The sequence below is a fragment of the Chelonia mydas genome, chromosome 1 (genome assembly GCF_015237465.2).
Source record: "Chelonia mydas isolate rCheMyd1 chromosome 1, rCheMyd1.pri.v2, whole genome shotgun sequence".
Classification (NCBI taxonomy): domain Eukaryota; kingdom Metazoa; phylum Chordata; order Testudines; family Cheloniidae; genus Chelonia; species Chelonia mydas.
This window is the reverse complement of record NC_057849.1, coordinates 307,312,379-307,335,653: the sequence shown is the minus strand read 5'-3', so window position 1 is coordinate 307,335,653 and position 23,275 is coordinate 307,312,379. Positions and strand designations below refer to the sequence as shown.

The following is a 23,275-nucleotide window of genomic DNA, read 5'->3' as shown; positions in this document are numbered from 1 at the left end:
CTTTGGAGTTTGACCCTGCGGCTTGTTGTGGAATTGCAGTGCCGTTTCCTGGGTCTCCAATGCCTACCTCCCAAAACTAAATAAAATAGCAGCTTGAAAGACGATAAACTTTCAAACCACTGATATGTGACTGCAACTCTTTTTCTTATGTCTGCGTGTGGGGTGGTAATTAATGTTTTAATTTACTCTTGACACTTGCACAGCTCTTTATCTCTTACAGTACAGTGGAAACACTATTATTCTCACAACTCTGTGAGGTAAATAGCTATTTTCCCCATTTTGCAGATGAGGAAACTGAGACTTGTGAAGATGTAACATTCTCCAAACCCTACAGTGGGCCCATGGCAGAACAGCAGAATGTGGGAGTTTCTGACTCAGAGCTCTTTGCACAAGCAACCATACTGGTTTTCAGCTATTCTAACAGCTTACATAGCATATGATGGGACGAATTTTCTTATTAGCATTACTCCCTTGATTTATGTGTTAATCCAAATATGAATATATTAATACTAAAATGTCATTAAGTCCTATTATACATTCTTTTTTTATATTTTACAGATTATTGTTCTGTTGTAACAATTGTGGACCAATCAAATGTGAAATTAACATGCACACTTTTTAATGGAAATCTAGATGCTCTTCCAAAAATCTACAAAATTGGAGATATTGTTCGATTTCATAGAATAAAGGTACGTTTTTAATACATTTGGGGTTTTTTTTGGGGGGGGGGAGAGGCATCAGCAATGTGGGGATAACTTCATTCATATTGTGAAAGCCCGATGCGGGACAAAGAAGTTCACTAGTTTATGAACCAAGACTAAATTGATTTCAAAAACTAATAATAATAATTAATAGGCATACTGTTGGTAGTTTTTATCTTAAGAAAGTTAGAGGTAATCCTGGGAATTCCAGAACAGTAAGCCTTATTTGAGTACTAGGTAAACTAAATGAATAAAATCATTAAAGATAGCTATAGAATTCATATGTGAACAGAATATGATAGGAGTAAGCCACCATGGATTGTGTAAACAAAAACCACGCCTCTTCAAACTATTAGAATTATTTGAGCTAGTTTCCTTGAACGTCACCCCAACTCTGGGGCATGCTAGATGAATCTGGAGGCTGCTCTAAAGTCAACTAGCTAGCCATAGTCCTCTATAAAATGGCGGCAGTGGAAACTTTCTAGCCGTTTTTATGTACTGGCACACGTGCACTGTAAAAATCTACATAATCTTAAATACTGTTCTCAATTTGGGTCTCCCAAAGATTTAGTGAGTACCATGCACCACCTTGGGTAAAATTCAACAGACTGAGACCAACATTACATCAATAGTTTTATCTGTAGCTCTGAGCCAAAAATAAATAAATAAAAGAAACAAAACCTAGAAACTTTTTGAAAAATGGCTCTTATGGGGTGTTTACAACTCCACAATCTCTGTCTTAAATGACCCGAAATTGAGTCACTAAGCCAATTCTGCACCCTTATAAGGCACACCACATTTCAAAGGAATCTGACTAAGCATGCTAATTTAAGAGGCCGTAGAAGGTTGCCCTTTAGACCAAAGTCGTGACATACCCTTTATTATAGTGGTGCTACTGCACCACGATAATAATTAAAACAGGTATTGGCAAGGCCTGGTGGGTCAGAGCTGCTAATGTAATGGGGAAAAAGAGTTCAGTTGGGATTAGTCTAGATACAGAATCACTTGATTTGCTCAGTGTTTCAGGAAATGAAAATTGCAAGCATCTTGATAACAGGATTGAAAGATTATGTTTTGCATAATTATATTTCTGTTAATATTTCTTGTAATTTTGTGATTTAAGCTAATACTTAATGAATTACTACAAATATACCTGTGCCTTCTACTCCATCAGTTACTACAGATATACCTGTGCCTCTTACTACTGTGGGCGGAACACCGTGGAGGGAAGGAAGTTTAGCTTTCTCCCTAACAGTGGAAGCACACGGTCTCAAAATGTTGTGTTATATCAACACCGTACATATTGTACTCCCCTTTTGACCTTATGTTACACACACTAAACTACATTAAACGAATGTTGAGGTTACAAGTCCAGCGCTCAAAAAGTTAGGAAATACCAGAATTGAGGTTGCCCATGCAACAGTAATTTGGCCCTCTTGTGAGTATGTATTATGATACAGTCTTTAATTACATGATCATGTGACATTTCAGGATGCAATCCAGACCAGTGAGGGGCTGTGTCACCCGTGCCCTGCAACCTAGGATGCCTAACAATGCTTCACTGTTGTAGCTTCCACCTGGGCAGCTCGCAAACAGCATGCAGATAACACCCTGAGTGATTGTGTATAGCTGCAGCCTGCTAGCAACACTCCAGTCACAATCTGGCTTCCACCAGCCTGGGTTACCACGTGCAGGATGACGCCAACACACTCCCAATCATGAATTTCCCCCCAAAAGTGCATTTAGCACTGTCCAACCCTCTCTTGGGCAGTCCAGATATATTAGGTCCATTGCCTCTCTAAGGAGATCAAGATACAACAGGTTGCCACCTCAAATGGGGTTACACATACAGTTCATAACCCTGAATTAGTTTTGATTAAAGAATAAAACAAGTTTATGTAACTACAAATAGATAAGTTTTAAATGAGTACAAGTATTTAGGCATTAAAGTCAAAAATGGTTACAAGGAAAATAAAAATAAAAGCTTCCTACTACTAAACTTAACAAACTAGACTTGGTCAAGATGAAATTCTTACCACAGGTTTTCAGTAGCATTGCTGACCAAATTTCTGGTCAGGATCTTCTCCCATGTTCCAACAGCTGTTTTTTTTTTTGTCATCTTAAGTCATGAGAGAGAGGTGGATAGGGAGAGATAACTTGGGGTATTTTTGTCCCTCAATTTTATAGTTCAATCACCCTTTTGAAATTTATTTTCTTGAGATAAATTTTTTTCCAGCTGAGAGCAAAGAGACTTGGAGTCTGGTGGGAAAGTGGCTTCATTCTGTGTCTTTTCACCAGTGCATATGGAAATGCACATTTTCTTTGTCTTGGTTCTTCCCTCTTTCACTGTCTGAGGAGTATATTTTCAGCGTATATGCAAATTGAGGTACACACACATTTCTTTGTTTAATACAGGCCTTCTTGACCAGTTCTACCTAACTGGGGCTATGTGAGTTTGAATATGTGCCTGTAGCATCATGGGGCGGGGGATTTCATAACTGTACACACAAGGTTGCTACAAACATTGCACTATAATATTATTGACCAGTCAGTTATTAGGTTTAAAATGATACCTCACAAGGCATATTTTGTACAAAGATTTTTACAGTAATGTGTAGAGTGGAAAACTTGACCAGATTTAGGTGCTTTTTCAAGGAATGGCAAAAAGCACATCCCCAGCATGAGGAAAACTCTCCCCTGCCAAATTTCAAGCCCTTGCTTCATGCATGGGAGCACTAGAGCGACTCAACTGAACAGTTGTAAGAATTTTTTATAATATTGGCAAAACGGTATATTTTCTCCCAAACTCATTCAAAGAAACAACCAAACCATTTTGGCTGAAACTTGAAAAATATTCAGCCTGAGGCACACATTTGGCATGGAAGTAATTCAGTCCAAATGGTTAAAGTCTGACAAAATTATAAGGAACTTGAACACAGGATCTTAATATGGGATGTGTCAGGCAACCTTAACTGTGGACAGTGTGACCAGGTATGTCTATAACTAGGGATTGTTGTTTCTGGTACATCTGTTTTCTGTTAGCGTGTTACCGGAAATCCTCTTTAGTGTTATTTTGCCAAGTCTTTCACAATTTTAAAATATTCCAAATTGTTTCTTAACTACAGTATTATCAGAGAAATGTGTGCTGTGTCTGTCTGTCTTTTAGGGTTGCCTCTTCAATAGAATGTTGTTTGCAGTGTTGTTGTAGCCATGCTGGTCCCAGAATATTAGAGACACAAGGTGGGTGAGGTAATACCTTTTATTGGACCAACTTCCGCTGGCATTTCCCTCCCTCCCCCACACTGTTCCTCACACGTTCTTGTCAACTGCTGGAAATGGCCCACTTTGATTATCGCTACAAAAGGTTCCCTCCCCCCCCCCCCCCCCCCCCCCAGCTCTCCTGATGGTAATAGCTCACCTTACCTGATCACTCTCGTTACAGTGTGTATGGTAACACCCATTGTTTCATGTTCTCTATGTATATAAATCTCCCCACTGTATTTTCCACTGAATGCATCCGATGAAGTGAGCTGTAGCTCACGAAAGCTTATGCTCAAATAAATTTGTTAGTCTCTAAGGTGCCACAAGTACTCCTTTTCTTTTCATAGAATATCAGGGTTGCTGTATAACTGTAATAAGTAGGTGGTTCTTCACCTCCACAACGTTCAATCAGGCAAAGGAATTAAAGCATAGTTCATCCACAATACTACTTTCATCCTTGAGTTTAAAACAAAAAAAAAATGGTGTTGGGCTTTTTGGAATTGTAACGCAAGAAAATGCAATACTGGCTTAAACCAATTTCTAGCTATTTAGGGTCAGCATAAGACCTTCATGGAGTGGGTGATTATCCCACATCCACCTACTGCATGTTTCCTTAACCTTCCTCTGAAGCATGTTGAGCTGGCTACTCTCTGAGACAGAATAATGGACAGACCACAGGTTTGATCCAGCATGGCTGTTCTTCATGTTACTCTATCCTGACTTGGTGGGACCATCTCAAAAGTTAAGAGTAGTTTAGTGTCAATACTTTTTTCATCCTTAATCCTCTACTGAGACTTCCAGTAAGGATGCCAACAGTCATGATGGCACTGTTTGTGACTTTTTGTGTGTTTTGTGTGGACATCTGTCCCCTAGGACCTGGACTGAGGCCACCACATTTATAGCACAATACCATGAAGGGGACTAAGTGCCATAGTGGTGTAATGCATTTGCCTTAGATGCAAATCCTATTTAGTGTTTGTACACTTTTGAAACAAATGCACACTCACAAGCTTGAAACTATCCACCCAGATCAGCAATTTCTGTACAATAGTTGGTGTTGGCTATTTGATAAATAAGTGCATTGGCAAAACTGTATGGAGAAGCTTGCACAGCATAGTGTCCAAATTGTGTCTTTTTAAATGTGTCCTATTTTAGAAGCTGGTGGATATTCTCTTCAAATCATTACAACTGCTTGTAGTAATTTATTTTTGTTAGCATTCTGTTTAAATATATGCACAAAGATTTAATTAACATTGGGAACACAACATATTTACTGAAATATTATATGTTACTTCTCTCTTCCATTACACCTGCCTTCTTATATGGCCTCAATTATTATGCATCTATTAGGATAAAGGAATTAAAATAGTAAAACCCAAATATACGAGAGAGAATATGATCAGGATACCGTATTACTGAAACTAGTTTAAATTGTGGATTAGTACACTTAAAGGAATGTGACAAAACATTTACAAAATATAAGGTAATGTTCCAGAAGACATCATTTTGGGAAGGAAAATGTTTTCATAAAAGTAGCTGTCACAGGCATCAATCCTCTATCTCAGGAATAATCTGAGAATCTGATTGAGCTGGTCAAGGTTCGATCACTTGGCAAATTTAGAATAGTAAAAGTTAACTAAGTTGCGTATAATAATTTTAAGATGCTTAAGTAAATTATAACTTTACTGTTTTGCCAATGCCTTATAGCAACATACAGTATATTCTTTGCCTGGTTTCAGTTTAAGAAGGAATTCATCAGAGAAGACTATCTACAGTGAAATATTGTTCTATTTAAGAAACAAACAAACCCTTTGTCTTGAAACTACCAGACATTCTTTTGAGAAATATGGAAATTATGATCAAGCCTTTGAACTTGTGGCATCCAGGTTTGAAAAAGCTGTCTTCGATTCCTAATCCAGCTGGAAATCAACTTTCAGATTTAGTTTAGATTCTTCTTACTGTAGCAGTTATAAACTAGCTTTATGTTGTCTTTGTGAAGCATTTTGATGATCTGTGACAGCAGTAGTTTTGTAAAGTCTCTTACGTTGCTCTTGCCTTTATAATTTAACTATCAGTTTTGATGGAAAATTACCTCAAAATTATCCCAGTCTAATATTCAATTTATTACCACACTTTCCCTTCCATTGAACTAGATAGATAATGTTTTTTTGAATCCAGATGCATTTGGCTTTTTAAAATCTATTCATGAAGCATTGGAGATTAGCAACTGTTGTGTAAATATATTCCGGGTGAAATCCTGTCCTATTGAAGTATATGGGTGTTTATCTTTGACTTCAGTGGGGTCAGGATTTCGCACTCAATTCTTCAGGTTTAAAATTACTTATCCAGAAGCTCCCTTAAACCATAAGTGAAGGTAGTTGCTTGCTCATTGCAAGCATGGTCCACACCATCTGTTTCGTTGTATTTTTTTTTCCCCCAGTAGATGTTTTGCTACAGTGATAATTATTTATTCCAGAGAGTATCTGTCTTGCCACCAGCCAAGATTCCAGGAATAATAAAAAGCATTTCTTGTAGGAAAAGGTTGTCATCTTTTACTAAATTCACAGGTTAGCTTTATCTACATTTAGTTAAAACTAAAATTAGTTTAAACATAGCTATTTTATAGTGTTGCATTGCTTACCATGGTTTGAGAACTATTCACTGTGCTTTAACAAGCCACATTTGATGGAACTCTGTCCATGAATTTTCTTTAGATTACACTCCACTTATTTAGTCACAGTCCTTTGCAATGGGCAAGCCAAGAACATTCTCCCTCTATATCATCTGTTCCTTGGTTCTGATGTTCTCAGCTAGGTCATTTTTTTTTCTTTGTAACCTCTGCTCTATGTACTTTTCTGTTCACATTGTCATTTGCTAAATAGTACCATGCATTATTTACCTTATGAACAGCTTTGAGACCTGTGAGTGGCTTCCTCACTTACCCAAACTTAAGGAATTTCACAGAAAAAACTCTTCACTTCAAGATCATTTGTTAATGTCCTCCATCATGCTTTTTGAGGTCTACTCTCTTATGTTTCATTTCCTTTACTGCTTAATTACTGTACTTAACTGTGTTTGTCTCTGATTTCAATTGTAATAAACTAAGGTTACTCATAGAGACCGTAGGAGCATGGCACACACAAACAGAGCCCATAAGAAAGGAGCATGAAATCAAGGCTATAGTCAGCGAAAATAGTCTAAATTGAAGGGATAGATGAAAGCTCAAAGGATTCCACATGAGCCAGTATACTTTCCTGTCTTTACTTACACAGGAAGTTAAGAGCTTCATAAACTTCTCTCTCTTAGGTCTAGTGGTGAGTTTTCAGTCTGTAAGTTGCTGAGATACTATGGCAATGGGTACTTGATAAATTATTGAACAAATAAATGGGAAATAAAAGCAAAACATCTGTGAGAGGGATTCATTTGAAATGCCACATAAAATATTTGATGATATAGCTGAAATCTTTTTGATCATAGATAAATGAATAAAACTGAAGAAAGAAGGCTTTCCTTTTCCCTCAGTGCTGCATAGTTTTGTGCATAGTATAGAATATATTGCCAGTGTCAGCAGCAGAGCTAAAGGCTATTCATTTATCATGGGTCTATGCTGTTTAAAACAGAAGTTTACTTTTTTTGCATTGAGGTGGGAGTTAGGAGACAGAGTTGATTCACTTCAAAAGAATTATGAAAAATGCATACATTCCAGATTTATATCTTTTGTTCTTCTGTTGTTGTTTTTTTTTGGTTGGTTGGTTTTAGCTGAAGGTCAAAAGATTAAAATTTATAACATCTTTAGGAAAAGCTACCTCATGAAATGCTGCTTACTTTATCTGTCAGGTCTAGAGAATATATAAGTGCATGTAAGGTTGGATTTTATCCTAGAAATGATCCTTAAGGCATTTATAATTGTAGACAAAGTAGCAAGGATTAAGGGACTTCCTGATATCAAGCCCTCTTTAGCTGCTTTGTTTACAAATTGATAACGTTTATTTATTTATTTGTATATTTATGTTACAAATTATGCTCTGGAAATGTTGGCAAATTCTTGATTAAATCTCCTGCTGTTTAGAACAGTTTTGTAGTACAGGTTCTTTTGGGTTTGTGCTATTTTCTAAATTGCTAAAGTATTTAATTGGCCTGAAAACAGGGCACTGGGAACCCTGTACTGATCATTTTACAGCATGGCTAAGATCTAGGATGTAGAAATGGCAAAATTATTCAGATGAGTTATTCTGAACAATTACTACCTTTTGATAGCCAACTCTTAAATTATATAGGGCTGGATTACCCACTTGGCGAAGTGGGCCAGTGCCTAGAGCTCCTGTTTATGGAACATATCATGTATGTGAGGATGTCCTATTGACATCACATAGAGACTGGAGAATATGAGGAGCAGACTGTCTGCTGCTTGAGGGAACCCTTCAGGATTTGAGCTTTCCAGAATGCATTGGATAGTGGCAAGCATAAGTTAAATCAGTCATCTGGCAGGCAGGTGTCCATTGCAGGAAGAAGAATATTTGGGACTCAGAACTCCCATTAAGGTAAGTTACATGCATGAATCAAGGGGGAAATTGATCTATTTATTGTGTTGTCATAAGAGTAGAAGTGTAGCTCACAGAATTGGTGTATTTTATTATTGAGGAACCGAAGGGGCAATGTTCAACAATCTACTTTATTAGCTGGCAGTGTGGTCTAGTATATAAGGAGCTGGACTGGGAATTATGATACTGGGGCTCTATCAGTGGTCTGCTTAGTAACCTGTGGCAAGCCATAAGAAAATAAGAACAGCCCTATTGAGCCCACTAGTCTGTCTTCCGACAGTGCCCAGTGACAGATGCTTCAAAGGTAATGAACAGAACACAGCATCCAATGAAGTGAGCTGTTGCTCACGAAAGCTTATGCTCAGATAAATTGGTTAGTCTCTAAGATGCCACAAGTACTCCTTTTCTTTTTGCGGATACAGACTAACACGGCTGCTACTCTGAAACTAACAATTATTGAGTGATCCATCGCCTGTTGTTCAGTTCCAGCTTCTGGCAGTCAAAGGTTTATGGACACCCAGAGCATGGGTTGCATCCCTGACCAGCTTGGCTAATAACCATTGATGGAGCTATCTTCCATGAACTTATCTAATTTTTTTTAACCCAGTTATACTTTTGACCTTCACCTCACCCTGTACCTCTGTTTCCTCATCTGTAAAGGGTAGTAGGGCAGATGCTTACCTCCATTTGGAAAGCACTTTGAGGTCGATGAATGAAAAGCTTTATATGGGAGCTAATTATTTTTATAATTTATTTACATATGCATTTTGGATCCTGCCAGTACAGGAATTATTGGTGTTAGGTTGCATTTTCTGTTGCTTGTCTGGTTGGTTTTCTGGGTGTATTCATTTGTTTTGGTGTCTTTTCATTTGGTTCCTCCCTCCATATGTGTTCTTATTTTGTAGGACTAATACATTTTAAAGAGCGATAACAGGCAACAATCATTTTTATGCATATAAAATATTGAAATTTTTATACATTTTCATGCACTGTAGTCAATATTTTTTTTCTTCCTGTTTTTGTGTTGTAGATCAGGGAATACAATGAACAGATGCAGGGGATTACTGGTATTGGCTTTGCATCCTTGACATTTGATGGAACCGTAGGAGCACCGATAGTGCCTCGAACCTCTAGTAAATCGTACTCTTTCACAGAAGAAGAACAGAAAACAATAGAAGAACTACGTATGTGGGCAGCTAGTAATCTTTCAGTCTGTGGGCCAACAGCAAAATTGTCTGGTGTCCAGCCAATGCTGTTTTTTGACCTTACTTGCCAGCTTGTAGGGAAGGCAGAAGTGGATGGATCTTCCTTTCTTCTCAAGGTGGATTTTTAAACAATTTAAATAATTTAAATAGTTGTTACAGATTGACTATTAGATTCTTATTTCAAGGCTTTATGTTTCAAGGTTTTAATGAATTCACTCAATCTTATATTTAAATAATATTATATAAGAGTCTTTTCGACATCTAAGGGTTATTTTAGTAAATATATGATCCTCAACCAGTTCACTTTCATACAAATTCATACTTTCATTTGTCTTTAAAGACATTCAGCTCACCTATTCCTCTAGAATTATTCACAAATATTTGTTGACAAGGTACGTGTTCAGAATAGGATTTCACAAGCATTTGTAGTTTGAAATTACAGAATTTCTTAATGCTGAAAAAATGATATTGTCTGTTTTAAGTTTTTACATTGTTGCTAGTTAAATAACAGACTTCTTTTATGTACACTTCTCTGTATTATGTTTCATTAGAACAGAAGCAGGATATAATTTAATGCACTATGTATCATTGTTTAGCATATGGATGGATGGATTGAGTATGCTGTCTTTTTGAGGTATTTGAGTTAGCCTTTATTAGTTATGCCTAAATTCTTTACAGAATCAGTGCTTGAGTAAAGAAACAAAATACAGTGTGTCACACTGTTTGAAAGCACTTTCAGGGAATTAATACTTAACATCAGCTAAGTGAAAAGGGATCTGTGTGTGTAATTTTCCTGAATTAGAAACAGCGACAGTGGACTGATTTTATCCTGAAACCCCTCCATGAGTTCACTGTTAACAAATAAGAGACAGTCTGATGTTTTCCATCTGAGTATTTCTGCTTTTATGTGTAGTAACGCCAAGAAACAATTATCTGAAGCCATATTTTAGTATTTTTAGATAGGCAGAAAATAGTGCATTATTCCTTCATTTAAGCAGCATAGGTGTTCTCATGAAGAACATTGTTTACATGACATAAAAAGGAATGTTATTTAAACTACATCCTGCAACATGCCCTACAGCTGTTACAAACATTTTAATTCAAACAAACCCATGTAAAATGGATGTCAAACAAGGACTAATAAAATGATTTGAGTACTTTATGAACTGGAGGTAAAATGTTCATAGTTCATTACCTCAATGAGCACACGTTCGTGCTGTGAGATCCTTTTGTAAGGACACAGGCAAGTAATTTATTAAATTGTTTATCTTTCATTGCTTTCTGTTTATTTTAAGTTCCATAGACTCTTGCATTTGTGTCAGTTTTATATAAGCAAAAGAACAACTGGGAGAGGGGGAAATAAAGGCTTGACTTGTGAAGCATATTAGATCAATTTATTTGTACTAGTAACCTTGACAGTGTCATTTTTGTAGGAGTAGCATAAAGATATTACCACATAAAACTGCATTTAAATATAGCAGTTAAATTCAAAAATGCTAATTTTGGGGTTAATATTGTTATGGCATTGTTAATGCACTCCTTGGTGCCTATGTGCTAAAGTCTATCTGATTCTCTGTCAGACATTGATTTTGCTATAAGCAAGGCTCATACTTTTGGCAGTGTCTTGGCTAGCCTGTGCTGAATTGCTAAAAGGTAGTGTCCATGCCACCACCATTTCATATAGTTCAGATGGTGCTCTTGATTAAGTCTTTGTTCTTATGATTTAAAGCAATGATTAATTTGACTATTTAATAATTTTCAGCAGACCAGTTGCTCAATGAATAAGTATGTGAAGGTAGTCATCACTGTGGTGGCCTAACAGACCTTTTGATGTTCACTCAGAGAAACAATCAAACTTACTTCCAGGGCTTTGTGCATGGCCAATAGTATTTGTTTAACCAGTTTTTGTATTTGTTGCACAGAACTAATAAACCAAATGACCAGTAGCAGTGCTGTGCAAAAAAATGAGCAAAGAGCAATTGGCAAGTGCTTACCAACTGCTCTGAGAATTTTCTGTTTAAATTGGGGATACTCAAATCCTCACACTGGAGCAAAAGCTATCAGAAGCAGGTGATGAAGAAGGAAAAATAAAACTGAATTTTTAATGCATAAACAAGATGAAGTTTACAAGATTAAAAGACTTATCGCTTCCTTCATTAAATTGCCTCTGCCCACCTCTATCATAAGAATAGCGTGCCTTGCCGTGGAACCATTCAAAGCTGTAAAGCAACTAAGGGGTGCATGGATGTTTCCTACTGCAGCATTTTGTATCCATGAGTATAAAAGGCCTCCACTCCAAGCTGTCCCTGTCTTTCTATCAGCTGTGAAGGACCAGTTCCTGTTTCCTGCACAGGTTTGATTTAGTTAGCTTACTAAATAACCTTTTTAGCCTTTTAAATAGCCTAATGTTCAAATTTTTGGTTCATAGTGTAACAGGAGTTGGTCCCTGCGGTAGCAGGGATGGAGAAATGGACAGGTCTTTAAAGAAAAAGTGTCAGTGGTTTCTTGTTCTAGCAAAATATTGGTTCCATCTACTCATTCCCAGTGTTTCAACTGCTTAAGAAGGAAGCTTCACTCACATCTATGAAAGTAGAGAAGGAACCACAGATTAAAGACCTTTCTTGGAAGAGGCCTTAGTGGCTAATGGGTATGAAAAGGGATATCCTTAAAAGGAATCCATAGGTCCTTCAGGTTTCTCCAGCTATCAGAAATTAAATAGTTGTCCTTAGATCTGACGGGGGAATAAGCTCTTTGGATCAGAGTTTATCAGTTCCCTCTTTTGAGTGTTGGACTACAGAGTTGTTCCAAATACAGCCAGGTGGAAAATGGGGAGGAAATTTTATCAAAATCCACACACACTGCTGCTTTTTCTGTCAATTGACCGGCTCTACTCCTGAGACCAACCGTAAAAGAAATCCTTGGTGCCTTAGTCCACTTCTTTAAAGTACAAAAATACTGGCAACTTTTTAATAGGTGAGGTAACTTAGGCACCAGTATGCCAAATCAGGTAAGATGTTGGATCCAAAGTTGGTTCCAGTTATGCCCGGGTGCAGTTGTCTGTGGAAGTTAGAACTTCTTAGGATCCATGGCAGCAAGTTCCTTTTCCTGCTCTGGGTCTTCAATGTGGGTGGCTTTCTTCTTTTGTCTGCTTTGTCAGGTTGAGCAGATGTGTTTTCTCTAGCTTTTTTGCACATGACTTGTATTTCTTGTAAATGCTTCTCTTGAGGGCCCTTCAAACAGGAGATATCTTTCCGTCTAAGCTACAGGAAGTAGACAAAAAGGGAAAAGTCTTGTCTTTTCTTTTGCAGATTACCTCTACAGATGCTAACTCTTGGGTAAACATGCTTTGGCACCATGTATTGAGAACTGTCTAGAAAACAGTGTCCATTGGGGTTGTAAGCGTGTCTCCTTGTAGATCCAACATTTAAGTGTTATGGCCCCATCTACCCTTAGTTTCTTTCCTACACTGTAAACAGCAGCTTTCTGAACCATTATTTTATTACAACCATTATTGTCTACTTTGGTAATAACCTTGCCACTTTATTTCATAGGGTATAAATTGTAGTTTTAAGAAGCTAGTAACTGCTAATAGTTTAGCCTTTAATTTAGGTCTCTGTTGTTGTGATACCCTAGACTGGTTATTTGCTCTGTTGCCAATTATCCCCATGTGGACCTACATACAGAATTCAAGATTTGAATGGTATATATCAAATGACAGTAAAATGTCCATAATGAACCACCGCACCAGATACCTTCAGCCCTGGGAGAAAACAACTCTTTTTAGAGAGTTCCTAGCATGTACTCACTTTTCCTCCTTTGGTCTGCCTTCCACAGCAGTAGTAGCAAAAACGTCTATTGACAGAGAGGAATCTTTGAAAGGCCAGCTAAACACCAGTGGGTGCATCTCCTCCAACTGAGTACCATGAGAGAACCCACCAAAAGATTTCCAGGGCTGAGTTCTTAAGTCCAGGTACAATTTTTATACTTGAGAGAAGTTTTTTTCCTTCTCCCAATCCACCTGCCTGATAAGCATCCTAGAAAATCAAGTCCATGTTAATAAGAGGGCCAAATTGTCTCTAGACATTCCCTCAAGCAGTCTGTGTCACATACTACACCAGATCTGTGGCACTTCCCATTACTCTCCACCACTACTACTTGGTTTTTCAATTTGGCTTTTCTTAAGGTGGTGTTCAGGCTAAGATGTTAAATTTACCTTTTGAAGGACTGGGCTTGTTCATCATAAAGACTGACAAAGTTTGGAGAGGGAAAAAAAGAGTAGTAAATACCACTTTAGAGTATGTGTAGCATAAAAAAAAATATATAGGGGCTATGATCGACACTACTTAAACTTGAAAAATTGCTGCTGAACCAAGTGAGTGTTTTTCTTAGTTAAGGAGGAAAGTAACTTTAGTAACTATTTTGACTCACAATATTTAATCATGTGAAGGTAAGTAGTTACATATGTTTGTAACAATTTAATCTAAAGTAATCAACTTTTTAAACCTTTTATTTTGCACATTAAAAGTATTAAAAGGGATTTTTGAAATAATTTCTTTTCATGGCAGGTATGGGATGGTACAAAATGTCCTTACCCATCTTGGAAGGTGCTTGTGGAAGAAAGTGACCTTGAAGGAGATAAAGTTCTTATCCATCAGCTGAGAAATCTGATTGTAGACATTCTAGTTTACGATAACCATGTGAAACTGGCAAAATCACTGAAGGTAACAGAGAAGTCAGTATTTTTAACTTTAATTTTACTGGATTTTTTGTTGTTGTTTTTTTGTTTTGGATTCATTTCAAGAAAGCTAGCTATCCACTTCTGCATGTGATGACTTTGTTTCCAATGTGTTTTTTATCCTTTACGATCTTTCCTGTACACGCTATTTTAGTGCAGATCACCTTCAGCAGGTGTGAAACAGCCTCATTACCTTAAAATCACTATGAAAAATTATCCTTCCAATTAAACAGCTCTTTCCAAATATTCTAATGTCATTCATTACCATGTGAACATAATGCATTATGGAAAATGTACTCTATAGTTGAAAATTATTTATTGGAACTGATGTAAAATGGGGTTAAATTTGTTGCCCAATTAAATGATAATTCTACAGTCTACAAAAGGGTATTGCATATTCTGTGAAGTCTGCTGCATTCTGCAATACATATCTTGTTTTAGTGGGTCAGTAATGTTGATTATACTTAGGGAAAAGAACAACATAATTAAACATGTTTCAGAGTAGCAGCCGTGTTAGTCTGTATTCGCAAAAAGAACAGGAGTACTTGTGGCACCTTAGAGACTAACAAATTTATTTGAGCATAAGCTTTCCTGAGCTTATGCTCAAATAAATTTGTTAGTCTCTAAGCCCTGGTCTACACTAGGACTTTAGGTCGAATTTAGCAGCGTTAAATCGATGTAAACCTGCACCCGTCCACACGATGAAGCCCTTTTTTTCGACTTAAAGGGCTCTTAAAATCAATTTCCTTACACCACCCCTGACAAGTGGATTAGCGCTTAAATCGGCCTTGCCGGGTCAAATTTGGGGTACTGTGGACACAATTCGACAGTATTGGCCTCCAGGAGCTATCCCAGAGTGCTCCATTGTGACCGCTCTGGACAGCACTCTCAACTCAGATGCACTGGCCAGGTAGGAAAAGAACCGCAAACTTTTGAATCTCATTTCCGGAGACTGCGGGAACTGTGGGATAGCTACCCACAGTGCAACACTCCGGAAGTCGACGCTTGCCTCGGTAACTGTGGAAGCACTCCGCCGAGTTAATGCACTTAATGCACTTAGAGCATTTTCTGTGGGGACACACACTCAAATATATAAAAACGATTTCTAAAAAAACGACTTCTATAAATTTGACCTAATTTCGTAGTGTAGACATACCCTAAGGTGCCACAAGTACTCCTTTTCTTTTTATAATTAAACATTTGATCTTTAGCAACAGTACCATCTTGCTTCTGAATAAAATAGATTAGCAGAAAATGTAGCTTTCATTTTACAGCATGACTATTACACTATTTAAGATATCCTTGGTTTTAGGATCAATTTTATAAGTAATTGGGGAGGGGAGAGTGTAGATATATTTTTATGTTGAAAATATTAATCCAGTGTTATGGGTAGACTTAAAATCAATTTACAATACTGAAACATTAATAAATAAAGACATGTTCACGAGTAATTTGCAGATGAGAAGATGGCTCTTGTTTATGTAAGAATTGTTAACTATATTGGTCACACAGTTATTTTTATTAATCTTAGATTTTTTCCCAAATATAGATTTATCTCTTGCTAAAAGATTCACTCGAAAAGCAATGTTGAACAGTACTGTCTGAGAATTAGGAGGAGAAAGTCTACACTTTTTAAGATTCTAAAGATGATCAGTTTTCTTTTACTGTGAAGTCTTGGGTGTTTGTAGCACCACCCCCAATCCTTCTCAGCCAGTAATGTTTGTAATAGAAGTTTCCCCTCCTGAATCCAGGTTTTAATGTAAGAACATAATATGTGGGGTGGTTTCATAAGCTGCCTCTACTTTTCTTCCCATTTATCTCTTCCGGCTTCCTTCTTGTATCTCATACATCTGTTCTTGTCTATGCTGACCAGCAAGTTATGTTTATGTTCCTATCATCTGTTTTGTCTACTCACATTCGCATAGCATGATTAGATTTTCAGGTGAAGACAAGCCCTAGGAAGGTCTCTCCAGACACAACTTAGTCAAACATCTTTCAGAGAGAATGTGATATCTGTGCTTTGCTGCCCTGTTTGGCCCAGCATGCAAGAACCATAAGGTGATTTTAGGAACCTGAATTCCTAATATAGAGTAACAATAAAAGGGTTTTGCTGATCCTATGTAAGCCAAGGTTTCTGCTCCAAGAACCTTGCAGTAAAAGTACAGATAAAGGAGATGAGGAAGAACATATTGTGACACGTATGGAGTTTGGGGGACACTTTGGGATATTATGAATACCAATATTATAAAATTGCAATGAGTTATGCCAGATATACCATGTAAGGTATATGCAAAAATGTTGTAATTTGCCAAATATGATAATCTTGTTTATGTTTGTATCACCTTTACATTATGAGTTATAGATATGTATGTGTGTCTGTATTTCAAAACTTGTGCTATGCTTCTGGGTGACACCCCCAGACAGTCTGGCATCAGCACTGCCTAGCCCATTAAGTGGCCCATTAAGGACCATCAGCTATACGATTGACCCATTGAGAGAAGGCAAGGGGTGTGCCTTCTGACTCGGCAAAGCATGCAGGGACATGCCTATGGACAGAACTCTAAGGTTTCCAGGCCATGTGCCTGGCAGCTTGTGTTTGGGACAAAGGTAGCACAAGCCCCATGGCAAAAGACTATAAAATGCACCTGCATCTTCTCCATTTTGTCTTTAATTCCTGCTTCTTACCTCTGGTATAACCTTTCTGCAAACGAAGCTCTGAACAAAGGACTGAATGACCCATCAAAGCTGTGGATGTGTTCTAGAGGGACTTTCAAGCCAGCAAACTAACCAATACTGCTAGGAATCTGATATATGGACTTCAAAGTCTTTGTATGTATGTGACTGTTTTACCATTTAAAATCTCTCTCCTTGTTCTTCCTTTTTTCTTTATAATAAACCTTTAGTTTTAGACACTAAAGGATTGGCTGACAGTGTGGTATTTTGGGTAACATCCAAACCTATACTGACCTGGTGATATGGCTGACTCTTTGGGGTCAGAAAAACATTTCGTACGTGTGAGCAGTCTTTTTTAAATAACTTCTCACTGTACTGGACTTAGGTGCTGATTTGGAGCCAGAGAACTGGAATGCAATCAAGGGGGCTGTGTAATTTCTTTTTTTGCTTCTTGATAATCAGTGTGGGGTATCGGAAGAAGAGTTTGGGACTTGTTGGGGAGTTTAACTTCAGTGTTACCCACCAGTCTTGGGAGTATCTGCTCTCCCTTTTTGCAGCCTGTCCTGACATTAGCATTTCCAGTGAGGGCTACCCCAGGCCCACCAGGCACACATACGTAACAAGAATGTGTTTTACATGCTTAGGTTTAGTACATATCTTGTAGGTCCAGATTGTTGTGTGTATGTTTATGTTGCAATTTTATGAGTATATATCTTTGAAATTTCTATTACAGGCAAAACTAAATCTATCTTAGGTACTTATATGACTCATGATACCATACGATCTGAACACCTCCCAATCTTTGATGTATTTATCATCAGGTAGGAGGAAAGTGCTATTATCCCCATTTTACAGATGAGGAACGGAGGCACAGAGACTAGGTGACTTGCCTGTGGTGGAGCGGGAAATTGAACCCTGGTCTCCCAAATCCCAGCCTAACCACTGAGTAATCCTTTCTCTCTGGTTGGTAATGGAAGACTAGCCAAAATAACTGAATTTCTAGGAAGGGCTTGAGTTGAGATGGTTTGGACCCTGGGAGAATGGAGACTGTTCAAGTGTAGTGTCAATGTGGGGATGGGGGATGTTTAGAGGTGAAATTGATGATAATAATGATGGTGATGAAGAAAAAGGGTTTGATAAGGTGGAAAACTTTGATAAAGCAAAATGCACTAATGGGAAGTGCAATAGAAAATGAGAACACATAGCAGCAGAGGTAGAATGTACTGCATCTTATTAGAAGGATTGGTGAGGGGAAATATGGGAAGAAAGAAGAGAGACCTGAGAAGAGGAGACTGCATTATGCACATCCTTGTTATCTCTTGCCTGAGCAAGACTTTTGGCCGTGGAGATAAAGGAAGGGGCACATTTTGTATGTGTTATAGATGAAGAAGTGACAGCACTTTGCACAAATTTGGATTTGAAACTAGGAGGACAGAAAGAGTATTGGAAAATTACCCCAAGATTGTGAACCTGCAAAGTTCAGGGAGCTGTGCCTGCCCGAAATATTGATGGCACAGTATGATTCGTCAAGTAAGCATTCATATATCGCTGGAATTCACTAGAATTTTTAAGACATACATTTTCTTAACTACAGGCTAAATCAGAATTGTAGGCATTGAGCCTTCTTTGTATTCATTTACAGACTTAAATTTTTGCTATAATAGGTGGTTTTAATTTAGGTGAGGTTACAGTAAAAATGTGGATTCCAGCTGCTGCATGCTGAAATTTTACAAATCTTTGAAGTTTAATGTTTGTGTGCACTCAATTTTGCTTATTTGTCATACAGAATAGACTCATAATTAAAACTTCAGATGTTCTTTGTAAAAGGGAGAGATGCTTTAATAAAGGACTTGCTATACATATGAGGGAATGTTTGCAAGAGACGTGACTGAAATAATCTGTGGTCATATTATTTCATGTAATACGTCATGTAATACAGGCTTTTGTTATGCACAGACAAGGAAATCACCTAATCCTGTGCTTAACTCTGAGCACATACTTAAAATCCTTTTGAAGTCAATGTGATTTAAGTAAAAATCTAAGTGCTTTCCAGAATAGGTATTAATATAAGAATGCCCGTAATAGGTATTGCAATTTAGGAGGTGTTTTGGCAATTTCAGGATGGTAGAACCAATAAAATACTACGTTATTTGTTGGTACATCCTTTTTTCCTTTGAAATTCCTTTAGAATTGTGTTTTCATGTGAATTGCTGTTAAAATGGTAGGTTACACTTTCCAGTATCATCATGTACTGTTCGGAATAACAGCAGCAGCTTTGAATAATGATGTTTTAGTGTAAGAATAATCTCCTTTACCCAGACTTGTTATCAAGAAGTCAATAGCAAAGACTGTATAAAAATAAAATATTTAATTTTATTTTAAAATTGTATGCATTTGAAAGCATTCTGACAAGGAGCAAGAAAAGATCATAGTAGAGAAATTGGGTAGTGCAGTATAGTCAATTTATAACAAATCATGAAGCATGGCATCAGAATATATCTTCATGCTTATTCCCTGCAAGAGTTTGTAAAAACAACTATATTGTCTTTCAGTATATGCCAGAGAGAACTAAAGATCTGAGTATATTATATACATCTTTTTTTCCAGTCAGATTATGAATAGGGTTTTCTGTTGGGAAAACTAAAGATTAGTAAGACTATGACTACACTGTAATTACTACTGATAAATAGGCTTTATTTTATGTACGGTTGCTGCCTTCATTTCCCCATCAGGTCAGAATATAGCTCTTCAGCATTGCTGCATTGGGAGAGATGTAAATGTACATTGTCCCAGCAGATGCTCCTGTATTTATTGTACCAGCAAGCAGATTATCTCTTGGAATATAAGAAAACATGGCACCTTCTGAACAGGGTAGACAGTCAGGCAGGGCCATGGTCCTTCCCCACGCCGACCTCTTCGTGCGTGCGTGTGTGTGTGTGTGAGAGAGAGAGAGAGTTCTAAATCTCTTTAGGTCTTTTGTTCCTCAGTGCAAGGTCTCTGATTGTGTTGCTTGTTCCTGACGCTCACTTCTGAAGGACTGGACACAATTTAACCCATTATGTATTGCTATGTAGAATGTGGATAAGACAGAATGGTCATCAATATATGTTGAACAGAAATCATTTTGAGTTTTGCAAGTGGATTAGAAAGTTAATATTTGCTCACTGGTACCATAGAGAGCACCAAAGTTAATTGGAAATTGATCATATTAGATACCAGTGTACACTAATTATTGGCCAGTATTGGCTTTTTAATGACTGCCACTCTAAATGTTCTTTAAAATACTGTGCATTCTTTTTAACAAACATAGGCATTGTCCTGTATGGTTTAGGATAGTGGGGAGAACTTCGTTTGCTGAAAAGTTGCTTTAGCTTTTAATTTTACTTGCCTTAAATATCTTATGTAAATTTGTTATTTATCATATATTTTATTTGTCATATTTTCTTTTATTGTCGTTTTTAGAATCATCATCTATTAATTATATTGGTACCTACTTCTGGTATGTTCTTGAATGCTATCTGGAATGTTTTGTTGTTGATTTCCATTTTGATGTTTCTTTAACATTTTTTTTAAACATACTTGTCATACAGGTGCCAGTTGTAGTTCATTAAGAGGATTGTTCTAGTTCAAGTAAGGAGAGCTGTTTCTTGTCTCTAGTCATTGACATCTATAATTGAAGATGTCATTTATAGAGACTGATAGTGGCAGTGCTCTTTTTAATGTTTTTTTCCTGGTGGATTATATCTTAGCACCGGCTAAAATATAAAGAAGTGTCATATGCTTTTTGTACAAGCATTCTGTGAATTGGGAGTTGATATTACTTAGCATGTTCAAAGCTTCTTGCTTAACATGATGCTAACAATATGCAATGCTGCCTCCCAAAGGAATTTATATATATTACGCTTTCTTACATAGGGTATAATCAATTAATGTTATACTGTGTTGCTATTCATAACCTGTACAACCGTTTTAATATATGACGCTGCTGGTTATAATTATATCACTTTACTTATAAGCAGTTATCAAATGTCTAAAACAAATTAATAGTATCACTAAGAATGAAAAGACATCTATGTGTATGTGATCAAAATATAAATACGGGGGGAAGCAATGCCTTGTAGTGATCAAAAAACTTGGAGAGGTTCATCATTCACTAATATGGTACAATATGTGGTTCGATTGGCTTTGCTTGAAGTACAACACAATATCCATCCTTAATGTATTATAATGACATTGAGTATTGCTAGCTTGCAAACTCTTGTCTGTCTTTTAATCCAGCAGTTTCATTTCTCTTTTGCTTGGGTGGAAAGAATAATGATACGCTATTTTGTGCTCCATAGAGCCAGCTGGAGCAAAAATAGCTTTATAAATTACTCATTTGGCTCTCTAATTGTCGCTATAATAAGTTGGGTTTTTTTAAGATCAGAACCAAAATCCATGTTTAACTGCCTCAAATCTTTGTAGAATCTCACCTTTAGTCTTTAAAAAATGGCTGCTCAGAGCTAATAATACAGTTAGATTTATTCCTTAGGATCATTGGATATGAGGAGAAATACAGCACTTAACTATTAAAAATTTATCCAGCTCAGAAATTTTTGCTATCAGGCAAATTTTGTAAGGTGGCGTCTCTTGTATATTTTATAAAGATTCAACTCCAAAAAGTTCCCTTATATTCAAGGGTCTTTCATTTATATATGATTCAGACTAAAACTCCAGGCTAAAAATTAGAAAAAGAGGAATTCATGTCTTCCCATACCTGGATGATTGGTCAGTGAGGGGAACAAGTCCACTTGTATGTACAGTTCACATTACTCCTTTTTGATCATCTGGGTCTGATCTTAAACATGGGGAAGTTGACATTAATACCAAATCAAAAAAGCAAGCTTGTTGGGGTCCTGCTTGAGCTTGAGGGCATTTCTACCAAATGAGCAATTCTGGGCAATTCATCACCTGTATCTGTCTCTCCATTTTACCCTTCGACTACTACCCAAGTGGGCCTGAAGATGTTAGGTCTTATGACCCCATGCACTTACATAGTCCAGCATGCAAGATTGCTCCTGTGTTCCCTTCAAAGTTGTTGAAGTTGGACTATCGCCCAAATTATCAGGCATAGAATGGGCTTGTCCAAATGCCTCTGGCAGTTCTTCATTCTCTCCAGTGGTGGACAGTTCAGAGTAATGAGCAAAGGGAGCACCCTGGCATACATCTCCGCACCTCCTCTCCCCAAACAGGACCATAAATACTGGGGATAAATAAAAATTGGGGAGTATATCTAGGGGAATTTAAGGTACAAGGTTTGTGGATGGAGCAGGAGGTATCTTTTCATATCAGCTTCAGGCCATTTACAATGCACGCAAGATATTTCGAGTACCGATCAAGGGTGCAGCAATTCACATACTCACTGACAACACTACTGTGACGTATTATGTGAACAAACAAGGGGGAGCTCATTCCAGTCAGCTTTGTTAGAAGGTGATGAAATTGTGGCAGTTCTGCATTGAAGAGAATGTCAATCCCACAGCCATTCATTTACCAGGGGCCCAGAATTACTTGGCCAATCGTCTGTTCAGGGAGAAGTTCCTGATTAATGAGTGGTCTCTAAAGACCAGTGTGCTGAAGTCCATATTCAGACAATGGGGCATTCCGACTATAGACCTGCTTGCAATGGAGGACATTAAGAAGTGCCGTCACTTTTGCTCTCATGCAGGTTTCAGTCCAGGTTCCCTGACTGATGCATTTCATCTGAATTATGGATCGGTCCCGATGTATGCTTTTCTCCTTGATCCCAGTCACTCCTCAGGTCATCATCAAGCTGAAGGCGGATTATGCCAGACTGATTCTCATTGCACTAGCTTGGCTGAGACAGTGCTGGTTTTCTGACTTCCTCAATTTCTGTACTATACCACTCCACTCCTCTTCCTTGTTTTATCATTCTACTGCCTCAGATTTTGCATCCAGCATTGAGCAGTCTGCACCTCACTTTCATGGCTAGATAAGGAGGAGGGACACTGTTCTGCATTTGATAGTTTCTCCTTAATAGTAGAAAGCCCTCTACTAGGGTTACATATTTGGTTAAGTGGAATTGTTTTCAGCTTGCTTCCCGGCCTGGGGAGTTCAACTGAACAGGCCTGCATCCAGGACATTTTGGAGTATCTATTA

At 37.5% G+C, this 23,275-nt stretch overlaps 1 protein-coding gene across 6 annotated transcripts in view; it reads left to right on the top strand.

Moving 5' to 3' along the window:
* POT1 (protection of telomeres 1) overlaps nucleotides 1-23,275 on the top strand; it is a 136,982-nt gene that overhangs the window by 76,034 nt on the left and 37,673 nt on the right. For 5 of the 6 annotated variants that reach the window (XR_006292013.1, XM_007063192.4, XM_043550441.1 and 2 more), the window contains 3 exons: nucleotides 559-689; nucleotides 9,534-9,824; nucleotides 14,274-14,429. Coding sequence is in view for 5 of the 6 variants with exons in the window: in XM_007063192.4 (XP_007063254.2) it covers nucleotides 559-689; nucleotides 9,534-9,824; nucleotides 14,274-14,429 (578 nt within the window). In the remaining variant the exon portion in view is untranslated. The remainder of the gene's footprint in view (nucleotides 1-558; nucleotides 690-9,533; nucleotides 9,825-14,273; nucleotides 14,430-23,275) is intronic. The other variant, XM_043550449.1, reaches the window with a different exon arrangement.